The sequence below is a fragment of the Ornithorhynchus anatinus genome, chromosome 12 (genome assembly GCF_004115215.2).
Source record: "Ornithorhynchus anatinus isolate Pmale09 chromosome 12, mOrnAna1.pri.v4, whole genome shotgun sequence".
NCBI lineage: Eukaryota > Metazoa > Chordata > Mammalia > Monotremata > Ornithorhynchidae > Ornithorhynchus > Ornithorhynchus anatinus.
This window is the reverse complement of record NC_041739.1, coordinates 21,850,572-21,874,736: the sequence shown is the minus strand read 5'-3', so window position 1 is coordinate 21,874,736 and position 24,165 is coordinate 21,850,572. Positions and strand designations below refer to the sequence as shown.

The 24,165-nt window shown below is 41.8% G+C and overlaps 1 protein-coding gene across 4 annotated transcripts in view; it reads right to left on the bottom strand.

The window, feature by feature from the left end:
- Nucleotides 1-24,165, bottom strand: part of LRBA (LPS responsive beige-like anchor protein) — a 552,105-nt gene that overhangs the window by 359,643 nt on the left and 168,297 nt on the right. For all 4 annotated transcript variants that reach the window (XM_029076638.1, XM_029076639.1, XM_029076640.1 and 1 more), the window contains exon 36: nucleotides 12,095-12,203. In XM_029076638.1, coding sequence (XP_028932471.1) covers nucleotides 12,095-12,203 — 109 coding nt within the window. The remainder of the gene's footprint in view (nucleotides 1-12,094; nucleotides 12,204-24,165) is intronic.

Sequence of the window (24,165 nt, the reverse complement as noted above, 5' to 3'; positions counted from 1 at the left end):
AGATTAGCTACCACACCTCTCACACTCATGTCCTCAGAAAATAACAGTAAAAAAAGAACCCTTAGTTATATTGCAGCCAAAATCATATTCCGTCAGCTAATGCTCGAAAGCAACACGCATATGAAGGAGGAAAATAGTTAAAACGAACCCACTCTGGTTTTCTGTTCTTGTGTGTGGTGTTGCAACCCTAAGCTTGATGGCGTGTTATCTTATTAAGTCAGCAAATTGCATTCTGCAATGTAATGTAATTTGCAGCACAAAGGAGCATAACAGCATCTGGTGTCAGCTCCATAAAATGCCTCAAACTTGCCAACTCAACCATATACTACGCATCTTTTATTTGAACCTGAATTAGAGCAAAGAATCGGAATATTAAAAGCAACTAAACTACGATTTTTATTTAATGCTATCCACGTGATTCACTAAACAAAGAAAAAGGAGCAATAAGCACAAGCCCTTCTTTTTCAAATCACCACCCTGCTTCAAGAATTACACGGGAGCATGCCTTCGGCAGAAAGCATAGATATCATAGGGAATATTATACATGGAATTCTAGGCATGAAAATCTCCTGGGACTGAGATACGGCTGGATAGTAACAGTCAACAACTTCTTGAGACGCCTGCCAGTATTAGACACACCAAGATAAAACAATGAAGAAAAAAGGGCAAAAAACTGAGTGAAGATTCACAAGCTTTATACGAACATCAAAAGGCTGTTTGTTAACATAAAACTTTCTGCTGTGATTTAAGGTCACCTATGGTGGGGCTTTGAAATCCACCAAAGCCCCATGGTAATTATTCCCACAACAAAAACACCTCTTCATGAGCACCACTGTTTGGCCTTTGGTCATAATATCCTTTGCCTTGCTGCACTCAAAGGAGGAGAGTGTAGGTATATGAAATTATGCATCTTCACAAATATCCTAATATAGTTCTGACAAGAGAGGAGAAAAAAAAACTACATAAAGAAAGCCTGGCAGGGCAACCTCTCATTTTGTCTCACCCAAAACAATATTTGTATTAACATTAAGATTCACATTTCAGTTCAAGTCATAAAGTAAACCACTCACAGTTTATTACTGCAAAACTCTAGCCTATAAAATGGCACAGAATAAGATTAAAATTGTGTGAGGAAGTCTTAAGTTTTTACGCATGAGGAAACTTAACTGAACAGAAAAGGGCAACAAATTTTACAGCAGCTGGAAATGGTAGATTTAATTATTGAAGAGAAATCATGCAGAGAAGTTGGCTGCTGAACATGATTTACAACAAATGCAGAAAGTCGTGTGAAAATTATTGAGTAATTGAAAGGAACCAGCGATCATCATAAATGCAGGTTTCAAGAATCCATGGATGATGGGGACAATTACCACAATGTTACCAGAGGACCCATACTCAAAGAATCATGAAAAAGCTTTGACGGTCCCTGCTGAACCTGAGACAAAGAGCACTTATAAATCTAAACTGCTTGCTTATATTTTGGGAGGGATGAAAGATTTACATAAAGGCTGCGTCCTGGTGTCTGAATGAATGGAAACACTGTACGTAACTATTTAAGAGAGCACTGCTGGGCAGATTTTTTTGTTGTTGTTGTTTCTTTATGAGAGTTCTGGAGCCTTCCAACAATAGTCGGAACGCGACTTGTTCAGGAAGTTGATGTTGGCATAGCTGAGAAGCATAATATTGGTAGCCATGATTGTTCTGTGCTCTTTGATTTTTCACATTCTAGCACACTGAGTTACAGAGACCTCAAGCATGCAACATCTCTTCTTCTTACCAATGTTATGTGCCTCGAGCCACCGTGCATTCATTAACACGGCAGAATCCTGGCCCAGACAGCCCCGGGGCGTAGAGACCCAGATTGTGGCACTGAAGATTGAAAGTATACAGGTCAAATCAAAAGCAGTAGAGGTCTCCTTTACAAGGAGCACCACTGTGTGATCCCGGTTAACCTTATTTGTTGTGAAGAAATGGAGGCCCGGGAGCCCCAAAGAACCATCATCCGGATGTGGAAAACTGTGTATGCACAGCCGTGACCCTAACAAAATCCAAGTTATTTCTGGTACAGCTTGGACTCACTTCTAGTCTGAAAAAATCCAGCCTCACTACAACCCTCCTGATGGCTTCTAGATTTAAATGAAGAAGCACCAGGGGCATTAATCGATAATTAGAAGGTAGCCTGGCATGGCCTGACGCTTTGGACCAACCTTACCATACAGGCTTAGGTCCCACAAGCTAAGGCGCACGCCCAGGGCCACAGAACGGGAGGAGCAGATGCCTGAGCTCACCTGATGACAGTTAGTGGGAACCCAGCTATTCTGAAAAGGGACCGGGACAAAGGGACATAATACTAATAATAATTATAATAATTACATTTGCTAAGCACTTATTGTCCTATGTCTTGGGGTAGATACACTTCGATGAGATCAGACACAGTCCCTGTTCCACATGGGGATCGTAATCTAAGGAGGAGAGAGAGCAGGTATTACACCTCCAAAAGTGTCTATCAACTCTTGTATACTGCATTCTCCCAAACGCTTAGTACAGTGCTATGCACAAGGTAAGCCCTCATAAATACGACTGACAGATTTTACGGATGACGTCACTGAGACACAGAGAAGTTCAGTAATATGTCTAAAGTAGCACAACAGGCCATGTCAGGATTAGAACTCAGGTCTCCTGCATCCCTGTCCTATGCTTTTTGCACTAGGCCATGCCAAAAGAATGTTTAAGGGAGAAGACTGTATGGGCAGACCTTTTCTCTGCCTCCATTCTCCAAATTAGAGTTCCATGGCTTTGGAATCCCAGAAGCCACGCAAAAGGCATTCCACAAAAGAGAAAAGTAGACGTTGTTAAATATGGGGGGTAATCCATAAATTTAAGGACTACTAACAGACTATGGTTAGCCTGTGGTGAAGGCAGGATTTCAGAATCTCTACTTTTTTCACTTCTGGCTAAAAGAGACTAAAGACTCTGCATTTGATACTTCTCTGCATAGAGTAAATATTTTAATAGCTCTCCTCTATCAAGACAGGTGTTGGTGAAGTTAGTCTGTGAGAGCGCTCACCACCTCTGGAGAGATCACACCACTCCTTTGTGGAGGGATTTAAAGAAACTGGCTTTCTTCTCCAGCACGACTGAGAATCAGTCATTAGCAAGTTACCCTCCAAATCTTCCCCTGACTCTTGGGGAGGGATGGTTCAAATTTAACCAGTCTCGGGATGGAGGCAGCAAATTATCTGAACAACTGTAGGGAGTCTTACCCGGAGCCATTTCCAGAGGAGATGAAGAAAGGGGAAAGGGTGAAACAATCCTAGCAATCTCCCCTTCTCTGGGATGATCTGGATCTTGGGAGTTTGGTGTTGAAGTCCCTCCCCTCTCCAGTTGTGTGCTGATTGTCCTCAAGCTGTAGTAGGGCTTCGCCCTGGAGTATCCCTGTACTTGCTGAGAGATGCCATCTGAACAAGCCTGGGGAGTCAAAGCTGTGCAAAAATCTTCAAATTCACAGGATCACCACACAAGCCAGGCCTAGCGCAAGCAGTGTTAGAACACTAACGCCCTCAATTTTCTGGTTCTTGTCAGACTGCTTACATGCTGCTGAACAAATCCATTCTCTATGGAATGGAGTTGGTTTCTATGTTTCTTATAGGTGTTGCTTGTATTGGAGGCCTTCCAGAGCAAATATCCTTAGTCTAAAATTAAAATATTCCGGTTTTTCACCTATGCTTTTATTTGGGCCCACTTTTATAACTGGACTAAATATCAATTTTAATCTCCTCTTGTGCCTCTGCCTAAAGTCAACCTGCTGAGGAGGCAAAAAGAGGCTCCAAGTCCTGCTGGATATCCTGTTCCTCTGTCAGGTCACGAGTCTGACAATAAAATAAATCAATACTGCATTTGTCTACAGCTGACATGCTCTGGCTTGCGTGTATTTTTAAGAATTAGGATTAACAATGCATTTTTATACATATGTATTTTTAGAAAAATATGCTTTTCCAATAGACTTTTCAGAAAACAGTGAACCTGAATAGTTTTCTCCAGTAAAGAAAGTCTAAGTTTTTGAAGTTTTAAAAGGAAAAAAACAAGATATATTGGGATGATTTAAGCATCATGTGTTTATTTATAATGAAAACAGACTTCACAGTGACCAACAGAAAAAGCTAAGCAGTTCACAGGACCCATGTAGAAGACTGCTACCTCAGCCTATTCTCGCTGCTGCAAACCCAAGCAAAAGTAATAACAGGAGCAGAGGGTGAACTGGACCTCCCAGAGTCATGTCACCCCACAAGCAGGATGGTGTAGTGAATAGAGCACGGGTCTGGGAGTCAGAAGGACCTGGATTCTAATCCCGGCCCTGCCACTTGTCTGCTACGTGACCTTGGTCACGTCACTTAACCTCTCTGTGCCTCAGTTCCCTCATCTGTACAATGGGATTGAGACTGTGAGCCCCATGTGGGACAGGGACTGTATCCAACCTGATTTGCCTGTATCCACCCCAGAGCTTAGTGCAGTGACTGGCACATAGTAAATTCTTAAAGAACACCACAATTGTTATTATCACAGAACCAGACAGAAGCAACAAAGAAAGCAGGGGAGAGAAAGAACTTTACATGCTAACAAGAGGGGCAGGCACCTCCATCCCACCTCCCTCCTCTTCAACTTGTCTTCCTGCCCTCTTCCTCCACCCTCTCCTTGCCAGATTTCTTCTAGTCATCTAATTATGGATGTGACTAAGATGTCACAAGCCCTCAATTGGAAAACCAATTAGGAGCAGCATGGCTTAGTGGATAGAACATGGACCTGGGAGTTAGAAGGGCCCGGGTTTTAATCCTGGCTCTGCCCCTTGCCTTCTGTGTGACTCTGGGCACGTTACTAAACTGCTCTGTGCCTCAGATATCTAATCTGTGAAATTGAAATTAATACTGTGAGCCCCATGTGGGACACAGACTGTATCCAACCTGATTAGCCTGAATCTACCCCAGAGCTTAGTTCAGTACCTGGCACATAGCAATAATAATAACTGTGGTATCTGTTAAGCACTTACTGTGAGCCAAGCACTGTACTAAGCACTGGGGTAGATACAAGATGTTCAGATTGGAAACAGTCCCTGTCCCACCTGGGGCTTCCAGTTTAAGTAGAAGGGAGAACAGATACTGAAACCCCATTTTACAGATGAGGAAACTGAGGTGATGAGAAGTGAAGTGACTTGCCCAAGGTCACACAGCAGACAATTGGTGGAGCTGGGATTAGAACTCAGGTCCTCTGACTCCAAGCCCCTGGGTCTTTCCACTAGGCCATACTACTTCTCTGTAAGTAAGCCACATAGTACATGCTTTAATACCATGAAAAGAAAACATATTTCCCGCCCCACACTCTCACCTATCCTTGCATTAAGAAATGCAGATAAATGTAACCCTCAAGATTAAATAATTCTGAAGTTTGCCACACACTGAATTTGAAAGCTGCATGGATTCCAATCTCCAGGGAATTTCACCGACAACACAAATTAATGAAGCCCAAAGGCTGCAGGAGGAATGGATTTCCAAGCCTTCGGGGAAGTGCAGAGGATGGTAGATGCTTCCTGAGTTCAGCTGCCTACAATATGGATGCTGCCATTATAAAGTCTCCTGCCAGGAAAGGCAAATTTAGTGACAGATAGGGGTGTCTTAAAGGGCCTCATGAGTCTAAGTCACATGCTACAGTGGGAATGTGGTTAAGAAGGGTCCCAGTAGTTCATTTTGAGGCCCAAGATTATGGAGCAGGTAAACAGTAAGCAGGGCAAGGCACATCTCTCTCTACTTGTTCTTTTTCTTTGAACTTCAGAGTCTACACAGCTTACCCCAGAAATAGGCGTGCTTCTAGGGCAGTGTGCATCTCTGTCCTACTTTCTACCAAATGTGGTATGTAATTCCAAATATCTTGAATCAATTTTTCGCTACCCCATTCTTTCACTATTTGCAACTGGCAAGTTCAATATTGAACCGCTTTTGATTGCCAATATTTTCTTCACCTTTGCATGAATCTCACTACACAACAGTGTACAAATTGGATTCAGGCAACAGGACAGCAGAAAAGGGCTACGCTTGTGGCCCATTCCAGAAAAGGGGGCTTGAAGGAATCATGGTCCCCCTATTTTTGGCTTCCGGGCTGGTGAGAACACTGTGTGTTTCTTCCTTTTTTTGAGAAGGAAAATCAGATTAAACCTATCCTTCCTGTCGCATCTCAACACATGCCACTCGGCATATGGGAACTGAGGAAAAGAAATATGGGTGGCTCAGCGTAACCATTTGCACTATTGCAAAAGCACCTCAAGAGAATGCCCTGCTAAACAGTAGGACCCACCTTCTTCTCTTTGCTATTTTCTTTTTTTATTTTAATACTATCTGTCAAGGCCTGACTATGTGTAAGGCACTCCAAGTGCTGGAGTAGGTACCAGACAATCAGGTTGGATACAGTTCATGTCCCATCTGGGGCTCAAAGTCTTAGACCCCATTTTACTGATAAGCTAATTTGGGTACAAAGAAGTATCTAGCCCAAGGTCCTACACTAGACAAGTGGCAGAGCCGGTATTAGAACTCCAGATTCTCTTTCTCCCAGGACTGGGTTCTTTCCATTAGGCCATACCCTTTTTCAATCTGTAGCAGTAATAGTATTTATTAAGTGCTTACTGTACTAAGCACTGGGAGAGAATACACATATGGGAAATGCATCCAGAGAGTGTGGACTGAGAGGTCAGTATTTGGTGTCTGTGCCATGCTCATCTAAATGGCAAGGAGGCAAAAAAAGGTGTTGTGCTGGACTTTCATGGACACTCGGCCTCACAGATGCAGTCTATGAGCAGCATCATCTTTAAACCAAAGGACATCTCTATCTCTAGTGCGTTTTTAGCATCTTTCACGACTGAAACGGCCCCTGCTGCCTTTCATTGTCTTGGCAAATAATTTCAAAATTCTTGGCCAATATACACAATAAAATCTAATAAGAACACATGTCCTCCTGCAAGCAAGGTCCTCATCATTTATGGAAAATCAACTCAGGCAAGTGGCCTGCTGACGCCTAAATTTGTAAGTATGAAGAAGTCTTAGTAGGTGGACACTAGATTGTCTGTAAATTCAGGGGGACAGCTAAATTTTGTGGATGAATTGTTAGCCTACCACCATTCAGGGATGTTGGATTGTTAAAATGAGAACTAGGTGCAACTACACCCTGAGCAAAACCAACATCGATTAATCTCTGCTCAGAAAAATTAAAGTTCATAGAGACCACTAAAGAAAAAGACAGTAAGTGATATTCTTGCTCAGCATATTCTCTTGTCAGATACACCACATTAGTTAAAATAACATTTTGATGCACATATTTTAATGATAGGGTTGCCATTGAACTTGTATATCCATTCATATCCCACATTTACATGACAAGACTTAATGCTTCACATGAGATTTTTTTTTTTTTTAACATATACAGTTTGCAGCTGGAGGGGGGAAAAAAGGAATGAGCTGTTCATCTAATCAATGATGCCATGTCATGCATGGAGCTTCAGCATAAATCCAGAGCCCAAGATGTCAAGCATATCCCACTCCAATGATTATCAGGCAATGAACTAAAAAGATGCACATTTCAGCTCCCCAGGACTGTCGCCAAACCCTTGATGCCTTGATGTAATAAATGAAATGAGCCAGCTACTTCACTCCCACGAAATGGTACTGTAGATATCTGACAGCATCTCTGTTTGCAGGAGGGGGTAACTAACTCGAGATGAAGTACAGATATGTTATTAAACAATGCGCAGCTTGAATCCCGGGGCTAACACAGATGACCTTTACAATATAAGCACTGTCTAAGAAAAATATGCTTTCATCTTTTCAAATATTATTTAAGTAAAGATTTAAGAGCAACATAGTTTAGAAATATGTTAAACACAACCATACCTCCATCTATTTAACGTTTCTTCCTACATTCCACAGCACTTGTAGCTTTATTTTAATGCAAAAAAAAAAAAATAGTTTTCTAGGAAGCTAAACTTCTGAATTTGGATCAGAATAAACTCTACTTCAAAAAACTGAATGCTAACAGAAGCTCAAAATGGGAATTCCACCCCCAGTCCCCATTTCAAGAAGAACAAAGTTATTTTGGAAGCAATTCCTTTCAATGTTTCCAAATAATGTCATTACTCAGTAGGGTTGAAAATCTTCCCAAAGATTAAGCTAATGCAGAAAGTGAACTATTAAACAAGTTACTAGATACAAAATACAATTTAAGAGAAAGAACTTCGACTTCTGCATCTTGAAGTTTCATTTCATCTCTTTAATGGTATCTGAGAAGCAGTATGGTGCAGTGGAAAGAGCACGGGCTTTGGAGTCAGGGCTCATGAGTTTGAATCCCAGCTCTGCCGCTTGTCAGCTGTGTGACTGTGGGCAAGTCACTTAACTTCTCTATGCCTCAGTGACCTCATCTGTAAAATGGGGATTAAGACTGTGAGCCCCACGTGGGACAACCTGATTCCCCTGTGTCTACCCCAGCGTTTAGAACAGTGCTCTGCACATAGTAAGCACTTAACAAATACCAACATTATTATTAAGCACTTACTATGTCATCAAACACTGTACTAAGCACTGGAATAAGTATAAGTTAATTAGGTTGGAAACGGTCACTGTCTCACATAGGGATCACAGAATAAGTGAGAAGGAGAACATGTATTTAATCCCCATTTTGCCACTGAGGAATCTGAGGCACAGAAGTTAAGCGACTTGCCCAAGTTCAAACATTAGGCTACTGGCAGAGTTATTAGAACCCAGGTCCTCTGACTCTAGCTCATGTTCTTTCCTCTAAGCATCGCTGCTTCCAATAAATAATAATAATAATGATAATGACGATAAGAATCCCCCAGATTATTCATTCAATAGTATTTATTGAGCGCTTACTATGTGCAGAGCACTATACTAAGCGCTTGGGATGAACAAGTCGGCAACAGATAGAGACAGTCCCTGCCGTTTGACGGCCTTACAGTCTAATCGGGGGAGACGGACAGACAAGAACGATGGCACTAAACAGCGTCAAGGGGAAGAACATCTCGTAAAAACAATGGCAACTAAATAGAATCAAGGCGATGTACAATTCATTAACAAAATAAATAGGGTAACGAAAATATATACAGTTGAGCGGACAAGTACAGTGCTGTGGGGATGGGAAGGGAGAGGTGGAGGAGCAGAGGGAAAAGGGGAAAATGAGGCTTAAGCTGCGGAGAGGTAAAGGGGGGATGGCAGAGGGAGTAGAGGGGGAAGAGGAGCTCAGTCTGGGAACGCCTCTTGGAGGAGGTGATTTTTAAGTAAGGTTTTGAAGAGGGAAAGAGAATCAGTTTGGCGGAGGTGAGGAGGGAGGGCGTTCCAGGACCGTGGGAGGACATGACCCAGGGGTCGACGGCGGGATAGGCGAGACCGAGGGACGGTGAGGAGGTGGGCGGCAGAGGAGAGGAGCGTGCGGGGTGGGTGGTAGAAAGAGAGAAGGGAGGAGAGGTAGGAAGGGGCAAGGTGATGGAGAGCCTTGAAGCCTAGAGTGAGGAGTTTTTGTTTGGAGCGGAGGTCGATAGGCAACCACTGGAGTTGTTTACGAAGGGGAGTGACATGTCCAGATCGTTTCTGCAGGAAGATGAGCCGGGCAGCGGAGTGAAGAATAGACCGGAGCGGGGCGAGAGAGGAGGAAGGGAGGTCAGAGAGAAGGCTGACACAGTAGTCTAGCCGGGATATAACGAGAGCCCGTAATAGTAAGGTAGCCGTTTGGGTGGAGAGGAAAGGGCGGATCTTGGCGATATTGTAGAGGTGAAACCAGCAGGTCGTGGTAACAGATAGGATGTGTGGGGTGAACGAGAGAGACGAGTCAAGGATGACGCCGAGATTGCGGGCCTGCGGGACGGGAAGGATGGTCGTGCCATCCACGGTGATAGAGAAGTCTGGGAGCGGACCGGGTTTGGGAGGGAAGATGAGGAGCTCAGTCTCGCTCATGTTGAGTTTTAGGTGGCGGGCCGACATCCAGGTGGAGACGTCCCGGAGGCAGGAGGAGATGCGAGCCTGAAGGGAGGGGGAGAGGACAGGGGCGGAGATGTAGATCTGCGTGTCATCTGCGTAGAGATGGCAGTCAAAGCCGTGAGAGCGGATGAGTTCACCGAGGGAGTGAGTGTAAATGGAGAACAGAAGAGGGCCAAGAACTGACCCTTGAGGAACTCCAACAGTTAAAGGATGGGAGGGGGAGGAGGCTCCAGCGTAGGAGACCGAGAATGATCGGCCAGAGAGGTGAGAGGAGAACCAGGAGAGGACAGAGTCCGTGAAGCCAAGGTGAGATAAGGTATGGAGGAGGAGGGGATGGTCGACAGTGTCAAAGGCAGCAGAGAGGTCAAGGAGGATCAGAATGGAGTAGGAGCCATTGGATTTGGCAAGACGGAGGTAATGGGTGACCTTAGAGAGAGCAGTCTCGGTAGAGTGGAGGGGACGGAAGCCAGATTGGAGGGGGTCTAGGAGAGAATGGGAGTTAAGGAATTCTAGGCATCGATTGTAGACGACTCGTTCTAGGATTTTGGAAAGGAAGGGTAGTAGGGAGATAGGACGATAACTGGAGGGGGAAGTGGGGTCAAGAGCGGGTTTTTTTAGGATGGGGGAGACGTGGGCATGTTTGAAGGCAGAGGGGAAGGAGCCCTTGGAGATTGAGTAGTTAAAAATAGAAGTTAAGGAAGGGAGGAGGGCAGGGGCGATGGTTTTAAGAAGGTGAGAGGGAATGGGGTCCGAGGCGCAGGTGGAGGGGGTGGCACTTGCGAGGAGGGAGGAGATCTCCTCTGAGGATACTGCAGGGAAGGATGGGAAAGTAGGGGAGGGGGTTGGTGGGGGGGAGGGGAGAGGCGGAGGGGTGACTTTGGGGAGCTCAGACCTGATCGTGTTGATTTTCGTGAGGAAATAGGTGGCCAGATCATTAGGGTGAGAGATGGGGGAGGGGAGGAACAGGGGGCCTAAGGAGAGAGTTAAAGGTCCGGAACAATCGGCGGGGGTGACGGGCATGGGTGTCGATGAGGGAGGAGAAGAAGCTTTGCCTGGCACTGATGGCAAGGACACTACAAAGGGCTTGGAAAAGGGTCAGCATTTTCTCCAGGACACCAGAACCCTAGTAGGTCATATCCAAATTGGGGAGGGAGAACCAGTAAAGGCAATCATCAATTAAAATAAAATAAATTTTGGTATTTGTTAAGCGCTTACTATGTGCAAAGCACTGTTTTAAGCACCAAGGGGGATACAAGGTGATCAGGTTGCCCCACGTGGGGCTCACAGTCTTCATCCCCATTTTACAGATGAGGTAACTGAGGCTCAGAGAAGTTAAGTCACACAGCTGACAAGTGGCAAGGCCGGAATTAGAACCCATGACCTCTGACTCCCAAGCCCGGGCTCTTTGCACTGAGTCATGCAGAACCTCCCACCTTCCCCAAATTGTGGATGTGTGTGGCTCCTTTTATCCATTCCCACTCAGAGTAGGAGGAGCTTACTCTCATTAAACTTTGCAATATCACATCAAATTTGTTGTATGTTTACACTGACAATGACTTATTATTCAAGTTGGTGTGTCAAAACAACTTAGATATTTCATTTTAGGTTACACAATTGATTTTGACCCTTCAAATTTTTTACTGGAAAAATCACTTCCCTATAAAGTTCTTCAACTCAAATTCTATTTCTACCTGCATTTTTTTAGTTTAGAAGTCCATTACTAAACCTCACATATTTCAACAAATTCAATGTATTTTCTCCCTGCTTTCAGGTCCAACTTGTTTTCTTTTTAGTTGCGCCCTTCAACAAAACAAAAGCAACCCACCTACAGGACAGTCACCAGAAATAGAATATTTTGAACTCCTAAAAATTCAGCATTTTTCAAAGTTTCATCTGGTTTGAACAAAAGCAATGGATTACAACATAACTTGCATCACTACCAAATTGCTAAATATATAACCAGATTAATATTGGGAAAGTGCAGAATTGAAGTCCCTGAGATGAAAACTCATTCAAGTATATACCTGAATTCAAAATTGGCTTTTACTACACAGTTTCCTTTTACCACTTACCTCAAATTCTGCGTGTCTGTGAATATCTTCTGCTCTTTGTCTACTCAGAATAAATTCAGCTTCATTTGCCACTCTGACTAAATGATCCTTCATGGTTTGACTCAGTAACCTAAAATCACAGAATAGTAAAGTGATCATGAGTGACCCTGTCTGATAAGGATGCACAGGATGTAATTTTATAAATGAATACTAATAATTTTTTTAAAATGAACAGAATCAGAACTATATACATTCATAAAAAAGTTACCAATCTTGTGTCTGTCATCTCATCTACATTTTCCACTCTAGAACCCAAGCCCTTAGCAGTTTTATTCTACCGAATATCAGCGTTAATTCGAAGAGATTGAATTGAATACGTGACCACCATAATATCTTCTGTAATGTTATCCAAGGTATTTCTCTCAAAGAAAGTGAGCAATTTCCAAATGCAAATAAAACTGTAAATTAACTTTTATAATTGCTAGTGCATCACTATCTTTGGCTCAGTAAGCTATAGAAACAAGCAAGTGACTTTAGAAGAAAGAAATGAATTCCTGGTTTTGTTCAAACCTGTCTGAAGAGAACAAACCTGTCTAAATATTAGGCATGCTCAATATTAATTGACAATGAAGACGACGATACGATTATGACGAAAGAGCATTATCTGTCCATTTGTGAAGATGCTTCATGAAATCAAATATTCGAGTACTAAAATGACTGAATTTACCTAAAACAGCATAATCCAGTGGAAAGAGCCTTGAGGCAAGAGACCTAGGTTTTAGATTTGATCAGTCATTTCATATATTTCTCTCCATGACCACCGCCCTCCCCCCACCAACAACACAAGTCACTAAACCTCACCAAACCTAATTTTCCCATCTGCAAAATGATTTTTTTAAATATCTACTTTTCAGAATAACTACTAAAAAGGGAATGGTGGTAAAAATATAGATTAAATGACTGAATATAATCTGTAAGGAATACATCCATTTTAATTTTCAAGAATTATTTTATAGTGGGATGACTGTTAAGACATCCTGCCATCACTAATAAGAAAATTTAGAATTAATAAAGATATGAATAAAGGATTCTGAACTACTTGAGTGGGTCCCTGCAAAAACAAGTGGTGGTTAATATAGTCAGACTGGAAATATTCAAGAGTCTTAAGAGTAGTAATAAAACAAACAGTGCAAACCCAGTGTATGGGTCTTCTCTGCTCAGAAAAAAAAATTACTAAAGTGATTTGCTTATGCAAATGATAGCTCAAATACAGCTGTTTTCATTTTATTAGATACAATAAAAACTAGAACTTTTGAAGCTTTTAGAATAGCAGGAACAATATTGAAAGGAGCATAAATGGAAAGTAGATTAAGAATCTGAAGATTTAATTACCCAAGCAAATTTCACTACAAAATTCACAATGATATTCAACGATTCCTACACTTCAATATTAAGTGCATCATAATAAAATAGCAGTAGCTGATATTTTACATTGCAGGAAAAAACCTCTCTCGGGCTTAGAAAACATATAACCTTATCAACCAATAAGCTAAAAAGATTCACACTAGTGACTCAATAAATAACAGTAATGATGACAGCTCTTGCCAATAACTGCACTACAACCTATTGTCCACAACTGATTATCCTGATCTAGACCTTCAATGAGCACACAGACACACAAATTCACACCAAGATTTTCCCAATACCACTTCCATATTTTCTGAGCTTTCTCTGACCCCCATTAGCACACCCATTTGATTTTCCCAGTGAATATCTGCCCCAAAGGCAGATGTAACCTTACAATAGACAGTACAAAATGTATTTTTTTTCTAAATCGTCAGCTCAGCCACCTTTTTATTCTGGTTTCTGGAAGTTTTCTTTAGGTTTTCTGATTCCACGACTGAATACGCAATACCACTTTTCTCGTTATCTTTCTTGATTCTTTAATAACTAATTCTTTCACTCCTTCTCCTCTAAATATCACGTTACTTTTGCTTTCGGTGCCCTGGAAAAACCATGGGAGTAACTGATTTTAGCAGTTTCCACTCTCCCTTTTCCTAGTCTGCTCAAGATCTTACCTATAGCATTACCATGCAGTTAAAGCTGAACAAAACAGCCAGCGCCTAATGCCTTGGGGGTGCCCACGTTCAGAAACTGGGGCCCTGAACTGAGATACAATTAAGTAAAAAGAGCATCACAAACAATCAATTAACATCTCTGACCATACCTCCGGCATATTTCAGAACTTGCTGGTCAGAGAATAAACCCTACCAAAGCAAAGCCAGGCTGCAGTTAGAGCACTGCATGGACATAACCAATATGTCCCAGCACAACACTGTATCTGCCAGGCACCAATTTTGTGTCTTCCTTCCTTCTTCCATTCCCTATTCGATGGATTTCAGACTAAGGGATGCCCCTGGGCACATATGATACGTGGAGCTGCTGGCACTAAAATTCCTAGCAGTCCGGGGGAAGATGCCCTAGTCAAATAGGACAGTCCCCCAAGAAGTGAACCAAGAATCACTTCCAGTTTGGCCCAAGGTCACTTTAGTTTCTTTCACTCCCAACTCTGACAGTGATGGATGGCTGGCTGGAGCAAGTATTAGCTGGAGCTAGGACTGGGACAGACTGGGATCCAGTGGTACATTCAATGCAAGATTTTACTTGATTCAGGCAGCCAAAAGCCAAAAGTGAAATCAAGGACTTTCAGGCTGCTTATCTGTCAGCCTGACCTAAAAGTGGATTTCTTCTCTCTTTGGGCAGGGAAGGGGCCTGTAATGTACACCCTCAATCAGTACAGTGCTCTGCACATACTAAGTGCTCAATAAATAACATTGATTGATTTCTTCTCTCTCCATTTTCTTCTATTGGAAATTTTGACAAAATCTTATTATCTGGTGGCTCATCATCATCAGTGGTACTTATTGAGTATCTATGTGCAGAACACTATACTAAGAGCTGGGGAAAAGTAAACTACATCAGAGTTGGTTATTCCCTACTTCTGCATCTGCCTTACTGCCTCTATTTCAGTGAAGATAGTTCACCTACTGACCTTCCCACCTGAGATGTGCCCACAGTTGGCTTACCGGAAAGTCTGTATGTGTATATGAAAAGTGTAAGTGAAAAACATAGTCATTAAAAATGCGAAAATGTCACTTAACTAGGGAAACAGATAACAGTGTCCCTGATTTGGGTGCCCTAGCAGAAGGTTGGGAATAGGACATGTTCCTAAACCTGCTTCTTGTCTCTGGAGATCCTCCAAAATGGCCTCAGCACTGGCAGGCTCCTGGAATCAACTCAGAGAACCAGGACCAGCTCCTGGGTTGCCTTAATAGGGCAATGATTTCCAAAGGTTGGTGGAAGTAAGGAAGCGTTTGTCTCATAAGTCATCCTGTTTACATGCAGGGTGGGCAGTCCTTTGATCTGCCTCTTACCCTAGGGAAAGATCCCAGTGGCATGTAATATCTATTGTTCTAAGTAGCTCCCCATTACTACCAGTCACCCTCATACATGCTCATTTGGCTGTGTTTCGTCTAAGTGGTCCCAATGCTGCACACGGACAGGCATCACTGCACCCCATTATTCTGCTGGCTCCACATTTTAAATTCAGTTTCAGACTGCTCTGTTGCCAAAACACTCCCTAATCTATTTCATGAACCTCTGCATTCTCCCATTCTTCCCACAACACTCCTTTGTCTTTTCACACACACTTGCTGCTAATGATACAAAATATTTTCAGGAACCAAGTCACTTCTCAATCCTATTCGTGGAGTACACTATAGGCAAATCAGTAATTGTTGTGAATATCTACTGAAGGCTTTTATAAGCTTACAGTTTTTATAAGAATCCATTTAAACCACAGTCCCTGCTCTCCATGAGCGTACACTCTACAGCAGCTTTCCGCATTTCCAAAAAAGACTTCCTAATCTGAAAATGATGCTACTACGAACTATCCAATTGGATAAAGGTGAAAAGAATACTGCATGACCACAGTGATCTTTCCTTTATGCAAGTAATTACTGGAATCATGACTACAGTTCCCACAGGGAACAATACTCTATCCCTGTTTTCCACTGCTAGTAGACTGTGCATTATCAACACCGTCACCTAGTTCAGTTTATCTCTTCCTTAGATGCATTATTTTGCACTTGTTCCCCTTGAACATCACCTAAGACTTTTCTAACAATTCCATCAGTTTTATTTATTGCTATTTATTGCCATTGTTCTTGTCTGTCTCCCCCGATTAGACTGTAAGCCCATCAAAGGGCAGGGACTGTCTCTATCTGTTGCCGACTTGTTCATTCCAAGCGCTTAGTACAGTGCTCTGCACATAGTAAGCACTCAATAAATACTATTGAATGAATGAATGAATGAATGAATGAAAGAGACAGTACTTGGTTTATTCCCATCTGTGTACCACTTCACTACTCATAAAACTGGGTCAACTATGGATTTTGGAGATTTCAATATACGAAATCGTAAACGACACGGAAACTACCTTCTCAAAGGTCAACAGTGATCTCCTTCTTGCCAAATCCAACAATTTCTACTCCATCCTCATCTTCCTCGACCTCTTGGCTGCTTTGACACTTTGTATCACCTTCTCCTGAAAACATTAGTTATCCTTCATTTCATTGACAGTGATCTCTCCTGTTTCTCCTCCTATATCTCTGGCTGCTCATTCTGTCTCTTTTGCAGGCTCCTCCTCTGCCACCCACTCCCAGTGGAAGACCCTTAAGGCTCGGTTCTGGGTCCCCTTCTAGTCTCCATCTATACTCACTTCTTTGAAGAACTCACTCGCTCCCATGACTTCAATTACCATCTTTATCCAGGTGATTCCCAAACCTACATCCCCAACCCTGATCTCTCTCCTCTGCACCCCGAAATTCCTCCTGGACATTTCAGGACATTTCCAGTTGGATGGTCCGGGACAACTTAAACTTAACATGTCCAGAACAGAACTCCTCACCTTCCCACACAAATCTGTCCTCCCCCTGACATCCCCATGACTGTTAACATCACCTTCCTCCTCATTTCAAAAGCCCATAACCTTGGCATTATCCTCCACTCATCTCTCTCATCCAACCCACATATTAAATGTCACCAAATCCTGTTGGTTTTACCTTCATAACATTGCTGAAATCCATCATTTACTGTCCCTCCAAACTGCTACCATGTCAAACCTCTCCTATCCTGCTGACCGACCTGCCTCCTGCCTCTCCCCCTTGCAGTCCATACTTCACTCCGATGCCCGATTGTTCTTCTAAAAAAAGTTCAGTCCACATTTCCCCACTGAAGAACTTCCAGTGTGCTCATCCGCCTCTGCATCAAACAGAAACACCTTACCACTGACTGCCCTTGTCCTGCCTCTGGCCTGGAACTTCCTTTCATATTTGACAAAGCATCACTCTCCCCACCTTCACAGCCTTATTAAGTCACATCTTCTCCATGTGGCCCTCACTGTAAGACCTCATTTCTCCTACTTCCTCTCCCTACTGAGTCCCCCTTGCATTTGAATTTGTATGCTTTAATATACCCCACCTTCACCCCACAGCACTTACATGAATATCTGTAATCTATATTAACATCTGCCTCCTTCTTTATAATGTAGATTCCTTGTGGGCAGAGAACGTATCTACCAACTTGATTATATGGTATCTCCGAAGCAACTGATTTAGTGTTCTACACACTGTAAGCACTAAAGAAAAATGATTGACACCATTTCTAGTAAGAAACCCTGGGGAGAATCCTACTAGTTATATTGCTCCAGTATAAAATTAATTCCTTCCAATCTTGGAATTCTTTGCTTTTTGAAAACCCTCCTGTTTGAAAAGTCCTGTCAATGGCCTTTTGAAACTCTAAATATATTTTGTCCATTACTCTCTACCCACATGCCCCTTGACTCCTCAAATAACTCAGGCAAATTAGTGAAGCATTTCCCTTTAGAATACCATATTGTCTTTCCTTCAAATGATCATGTTTTTCTGAAGTTTGCATTGACAGTAAAATTGATTATAGACTACCAATTTGGCGAGTATTGTTCTTTGATTTCTAATTTCCAAGTCTCCTCTAGAGTGTTTCTGAATGGTAATAAAATTGGCAATCTCAAATGCTCCAGCTCAGTTTGTAATGATGGGTTACATATACTTGGTCACTCGTTCTACAGTTTCTTCAAAACTCTTAGGTACACACCAACAAGGTTCAGCGTTATACTTGGTTCTCGATTAATTCATGCAATTTATTAAGCCCTTACTAAGAGCTTGGGAGAGTAAAATAGAGCTGGTAGACATGATCCCTGCCCACAAGAAAGAGAGGACAGACTTTAAAGTTTACTACAGAAAGGGGAAATGGGAGAATACATGAATATGTATGTAAGTGCTGTGCAGCTGAGGGTGGGGTGAAAATCGAGTGCTTGGGGTACAGATACAAGTGCATATGCAACCTTGAAGGGAAGGTGAATAGGAGAGATTGGGGCTTAGCCAGGGAAGGCCTCTTGGAGAAGATATGCTTTTTAGGAGGGCTGCAAAGTTGGGGAGAGTGGTGATCTGGCATGTACGGAAGGGGGAGGCAGTTTGAGGTCAGAACGAAGATATGGGCAAGGTGTCGGCGGCAAGACAGATGACATTAAGGTACAGTAAGTACATTGGAATTAGAGGAGCAGTGTGAGTGTGTTGTTGTTGTGGTAGTACAGTACAATAGGAGGAATAAAGTTGATTGAGTGCCTTACGGCCAGTGGTAAGGAGTATCTATTGGATGCAGAGGTAGATGGGCATCCATTGGAGATTTTTCAGAAGGGAGAAAGCAGAGACTGAATTTTTTTTTTTAGAAAAATAATCTGGGCAGCAGTGTGAAGTTTGGACTGAAGACAAGAGGCATGGATGTCAGCGAGGACGCTGATGCAATAGTCAAGGTGGGTTACAAGTGCTTGCGTCACCTTGGTAGCCCTTTGGATAAAGATGAAAGGACAGAAGTCAAGAGATGTGAAAGTAGAACTGAAAGGAATTTGTGATAGAGTGAAAGGGAGACATGACTGAGACAGATGAATCTAGGATAATGTCCAGGTTATGGGCTTGTGACACAATGAGAATAATGATGTTGTCTACAGGGGTAGGAAAGTCTAGGGGAGGATAGGGTCTGGAAGATGAGAACTTATGTTTTGCTTGCATACTGTATATCGATTTCATTGAAAATAGCCTAAGTGATTACCACAATTTGAGTCAGTCTTCTGTCCCATCAGCTATGAAGGAAAATTTAGCTATGGGAACCTCACTAGCATCTTCCTTAGTAAAGACCACACCAGGGAATTCTGCAGCCATTATCTATTCATTCCTCAGAGCATATTTTACATCATCATCATAATAATGGTATTTGTTAGTGCTTACAATGCACCAAACACTGTTCTAAGCGCTGGGAGAGACAAGGTTATCAGGTTGCCCCAGGTGGGACTCACAGTCTTAACTCCCATTTTACAGTTGAGTTAACTGAGGCACAAAGAAGTTAAGTGACTTGCCCGAAGTCACACAGCCGAAAAATCCATCAGTCGTATTTATTGGACGCTTGTTAATGACAGGTGATCCCAGTAGTGGCAAAATCAACATGACTGGCATTTTAGATCATCTGAAGCAAAAAGGGGAGATAGGTAAGTGAAGGGAACCTAGGTGTGAGGTGATGACAGTATGGAACCGATATTTAGATGCTAGGGAGTAAAGGAAAGAGCAGTTATATTAAATGTTGTGAAGGAAAGTTGTAATCATGGTGATTTAATGAGCACCTAGTGAGTGCAATACACTGTAGTAAATACATGAGTTAAGATCCTGGCTTATAAGCAATGCTAAATCTTGATTAGGTGTGAGTATTTAAACTATGCAAAACTTAAGGTATTAGAAAAATAAACAAAAGTTTGGCTAAAACAGTGGAATTCACAATCAGATAAGGAAGATTTGGCAGTCGGCCGAAAGGTAATGTTGGTGAGACCATGATTTCTCCTGTCTCCTTTGTTTAATTATCAAATTTATTAGGCACACCCCTTGTACCGAGCTCTGTGGAAAGTGCTGCGGTAATATATAATTCAATGGAACAGTTCCTGTCCCACACAAAGTTAACAATCTAAGATGTTGGGAGAGCAGCTATTTGGCCCAATTCACTATCAAGGAGGCTCAGACACAGAGATTGATTTTTTTCAGCATCACATGGTAGACCAATGGCAAAGCTGTGACCAATCTATATTTCAAAGCTAACCGTCATATGCTCTTTTGACTAGATGACACTGTCTCACTGTACTTAAACAGAACTTGCTATAATAATTCAACCTAATTAGTACCAGCTCTCTCTTCCTGTGCAATTTTACAACTCTTTCTGACTCCTGGACATCTCTTCATCCACATCCCACCAACACCTTAAGCTCAACATGACCCCAGCTAAACTCAACTTCCCTCCCAAATCCTCTCCTAACTTGTCTATCTCTGCTGACAATACCACCATTCTTCCCATTCTTTCAAACCAATAATCCTTGGCATGATCTTAACTCCTCTCTCTCCTTCAACCCCAGTATTCGCTAGTCACCACATCCTAACGATACTTTGTTCACAGCATCTCCAGATTCTGCCCCTTCCTCTTCATCCAGATTACTACTACATTGGTTCAGATTTTTGTCATAACCCATCTTTAACTACTGAATTATCCTCTCCAATGATCTTTCCCCTTCCCAGTCCATATTTTTTTTTCTGCCCAGATAATTTTTCTAAAACATCATTTTGCGCACATTTCCCCCTTTGTTAAGCACTTCCAATGGTTGCCTACGATGCTTTGCACCTAGCAGAAATTCCTTGACTTTGGCTTCAAGGCACTGAATCAGCTTTCTCCTCACTCTTTCTCCTATTGTATCCCACTCGCAGGCTCCACTCTCTCAAGCAAACCAACTTTCCGTGCCTTGTTCTCATCGCTCTCGCTACCAACGACTAGCTTACACACTCTCCTCTGCCTGGAACTCCTTCCCTCTAACATCTGGAAGACCAGTATCCTTCCCATCTGATTATTATTAGCAATAACAACAATAATAATTATGGTATGTGTTAAGAGCTTATGTGTCAAGCACTGAACTAAGCGCAAGGATATATACAAAATAATAATGTCCCAAGAAGAGAGGTAGGCAATCCCAGTTTTGCAGATGAGGGAACTGAGGCACAGACAGATTAAGTGATTTGCCCAAGATTACACTGTAGGCAAGAGGTGGGGCTGGGATTGGAACCCAGGTCCTCTGAAACCCAGGCCCAGGCTCTTTCCATTAGGCCTCGATTTTTCTCTTCAAAGCCCTTCTCAAATCACACATTATTCAGGGAAAGCCTCCTGGACAATCTCATCTCCTCACTCTATATCTTCTTGCTATTGGCATTTCAGCACTCCATTCATTCCTTCAATCACATTTACTGAGTGCTTACTGTGTGCAGAGCACTGTAATAAGTACTTGGAAAGTACAATTTGGAAACAGAGACAATCCCTACCCAACAATAGGACCTAATCACTTGGGTCCTAACACCCTTCAGCTTCCTGATGGCAAAAGACAAGTCCCAATCTTCAAAAACCTACAATGATTGTCCATCCACCTCTCCATCAAACAGAAACTCCTTACCACTGGCTTTAAAGCACTCGACCAACTTTCGGCATCCTACCTTGCCTCTTCTACTATAACCCAACCCACACATTTCACTCCTTTAAAGCAAACCAAAACTTCGAACCTACATCTTGATTATCCCACTGCCAAATCCCGGGCCACGTTCTCCTTCTGGTTTGGAACTGGCTCCCCCTTTTTATGACAGACCGCCACTCTCCCCATCTTCTAATCACTATTAAAATCACATCTCTTCCATGAGGCCATTCCTAAGTCATCACTTCCTTTAGCTTTCCTCAACTCTGCACTTGAATCTGTACCCCTTAAGCACCTGATACTTACCCGAACTCTGGGCCCGCAACCTTATGTACATATCCTATATTCTCATTTGCCCAGTCTACAATTTATTTTAATATCTGACTCCCCCGCTTCTAGATTTTAACCTCCTTGTGGACAGGGATCTTGTCTACCAATTTTACTCTACTCTCCTTTCCCACACTCTCAGTATAGTGCTCTGTACACAATAAGGTCTCAATAAATACCATTGGTTGATTGATCCACAAGACTGTCAGACGCTAAAGCATTTGAAAAATATGAACAAAATATATAAGCAGAAGAATGTTCACGATGTAGGTGAACTAACCATTCATACAAGAAATTTCACGTTGAGGCCAGAATTCATTTTCTATTTTCTCACCTCACTCTATCGAGGATAAAATTTGGAATTTCAGCTTCTTCACAAGGCTTTATGTTAGAAAATATAAAATAAGTTGAATCTCACAATCTTAGACTCTCAGGTTATGATAAAGCTTTGTCATTTCTCTTGGGTAAAAAAACACAACAAAAAAAAATCTAGCTTTAACCATTTGAAAACATCCTCTCCAATCATAAATTAGAAATACAAAATTTGGAGTTAACAAGAACACCTGTATACATGTTGTATATACTGTTAGACTGAATTTTAAAAATGCATACAGCACACAAACATAAAAACATGTCTTTACACTGAAAAACAATCTAGTAGAAAAGCAGATATAAGTTATGGGAATGCATCCACTAGGCAATTGTTACTTACACCTCTGCCTCAGTAATTGATTTGCTAATGATACCCATCAAGCCCAGATGGATCTTACACTGTTACTTGAATGTGTAGAAGGGCTCCATGTTATCTACACTAATAAAACATTAATCAAGGGGCAAATTTATAGCAGCCACTCTATAAATGAGGTCGAGGCAGGTCAGACCCACATAATAAGAAACAACAAGGTTGGTCTCTGCACTGTAACCAAACACCCTTGTTACTCTTCTCGCCCCTGGGATTGAACCCAGTGGTGGAGCATTCCTATCCACTTTGGAATTACATCAGTTCTGCCATAAAGTCATTTAAATTCAAGCTACTGTGACAGTTCCTACCTTTGGGTTTCTTGGGAAACCGAATACCCAAAGGAAAACAAAGGACACTATTTTCAGTTAATACATGAAAAAAGATATTTAGGTGAGTCTCATCATGAATTTGGACAGCATGATAGATAAAGGAGTACAGGCAATTACATCCTGTTGCAGTCTTAATCTTACATCGACAACTTCTTTCTAGCTGAAATCTTTAGCTATTTTCTAAGAAAAAATATATGCTTTAAAGTCCTTTATTAAATAGCTACATCATCAGTACCAACTGAATGTCTACAGTGGGTGGAGCACTGTACAAGGGCTTGGGAGGAACAAGGAAAGAGGAAATAGCCCCCTGCCCTTTAGGGGGAGCTTCAAGAATACATACATATTCCCTCTACAATTAAAGTAAGCTCCAAAGGTGCTCATTTGCTGAAACAATTCCAAATGCTATCAATGAATCTAAGGTGTGCTACTGGAAATCAAAGCCTAGGGTACATAGACCTGATATGCGATTCTTGTTAACATAACTGTAAACCAGAACCAACAGAATACACAGCGTTTCTTTATTTTAAACCTATTTTTTGTGCATGTTTGTGTCATCTGAAAAGATAGCTCCACTGAAATATTTGAGTCTGCTTTTTCAAATAAGTACTGTTTCACTAAATCTAAGCATAATAATACAAATAATAATAATTGTAGTATTTAAGCACTTACTATTATCAGTTATGTATAAAACCTAAACATCCCACTAAGTTTGTAGGTACCATAATTCATTAAACTCTTGACTCAAAACAGCAGCTCAAAAAAAGTAATTTTTATCCAAAAGTGTTTACTAAATGGGGAAAAACATTCCAAACAGAATTATACGTTTCAAGTATAAAAAAAAAATTCACTGTAAAGGAACAGAATTTTAAAAGCTGAAAAAAAGTGTGACTTGAAGAAATCTTTTAGTGATTTGTAATTTAATAATCTTCATATATTCACAATTTCAATAACCATTAGCTAGTTGAATACTCAATTCAATCAGTGGTATTTACTAAGCCCTAATAAGTGCTTTTGTACTAAGCACATAACAATTTGGGATTTTAGCAAGGCT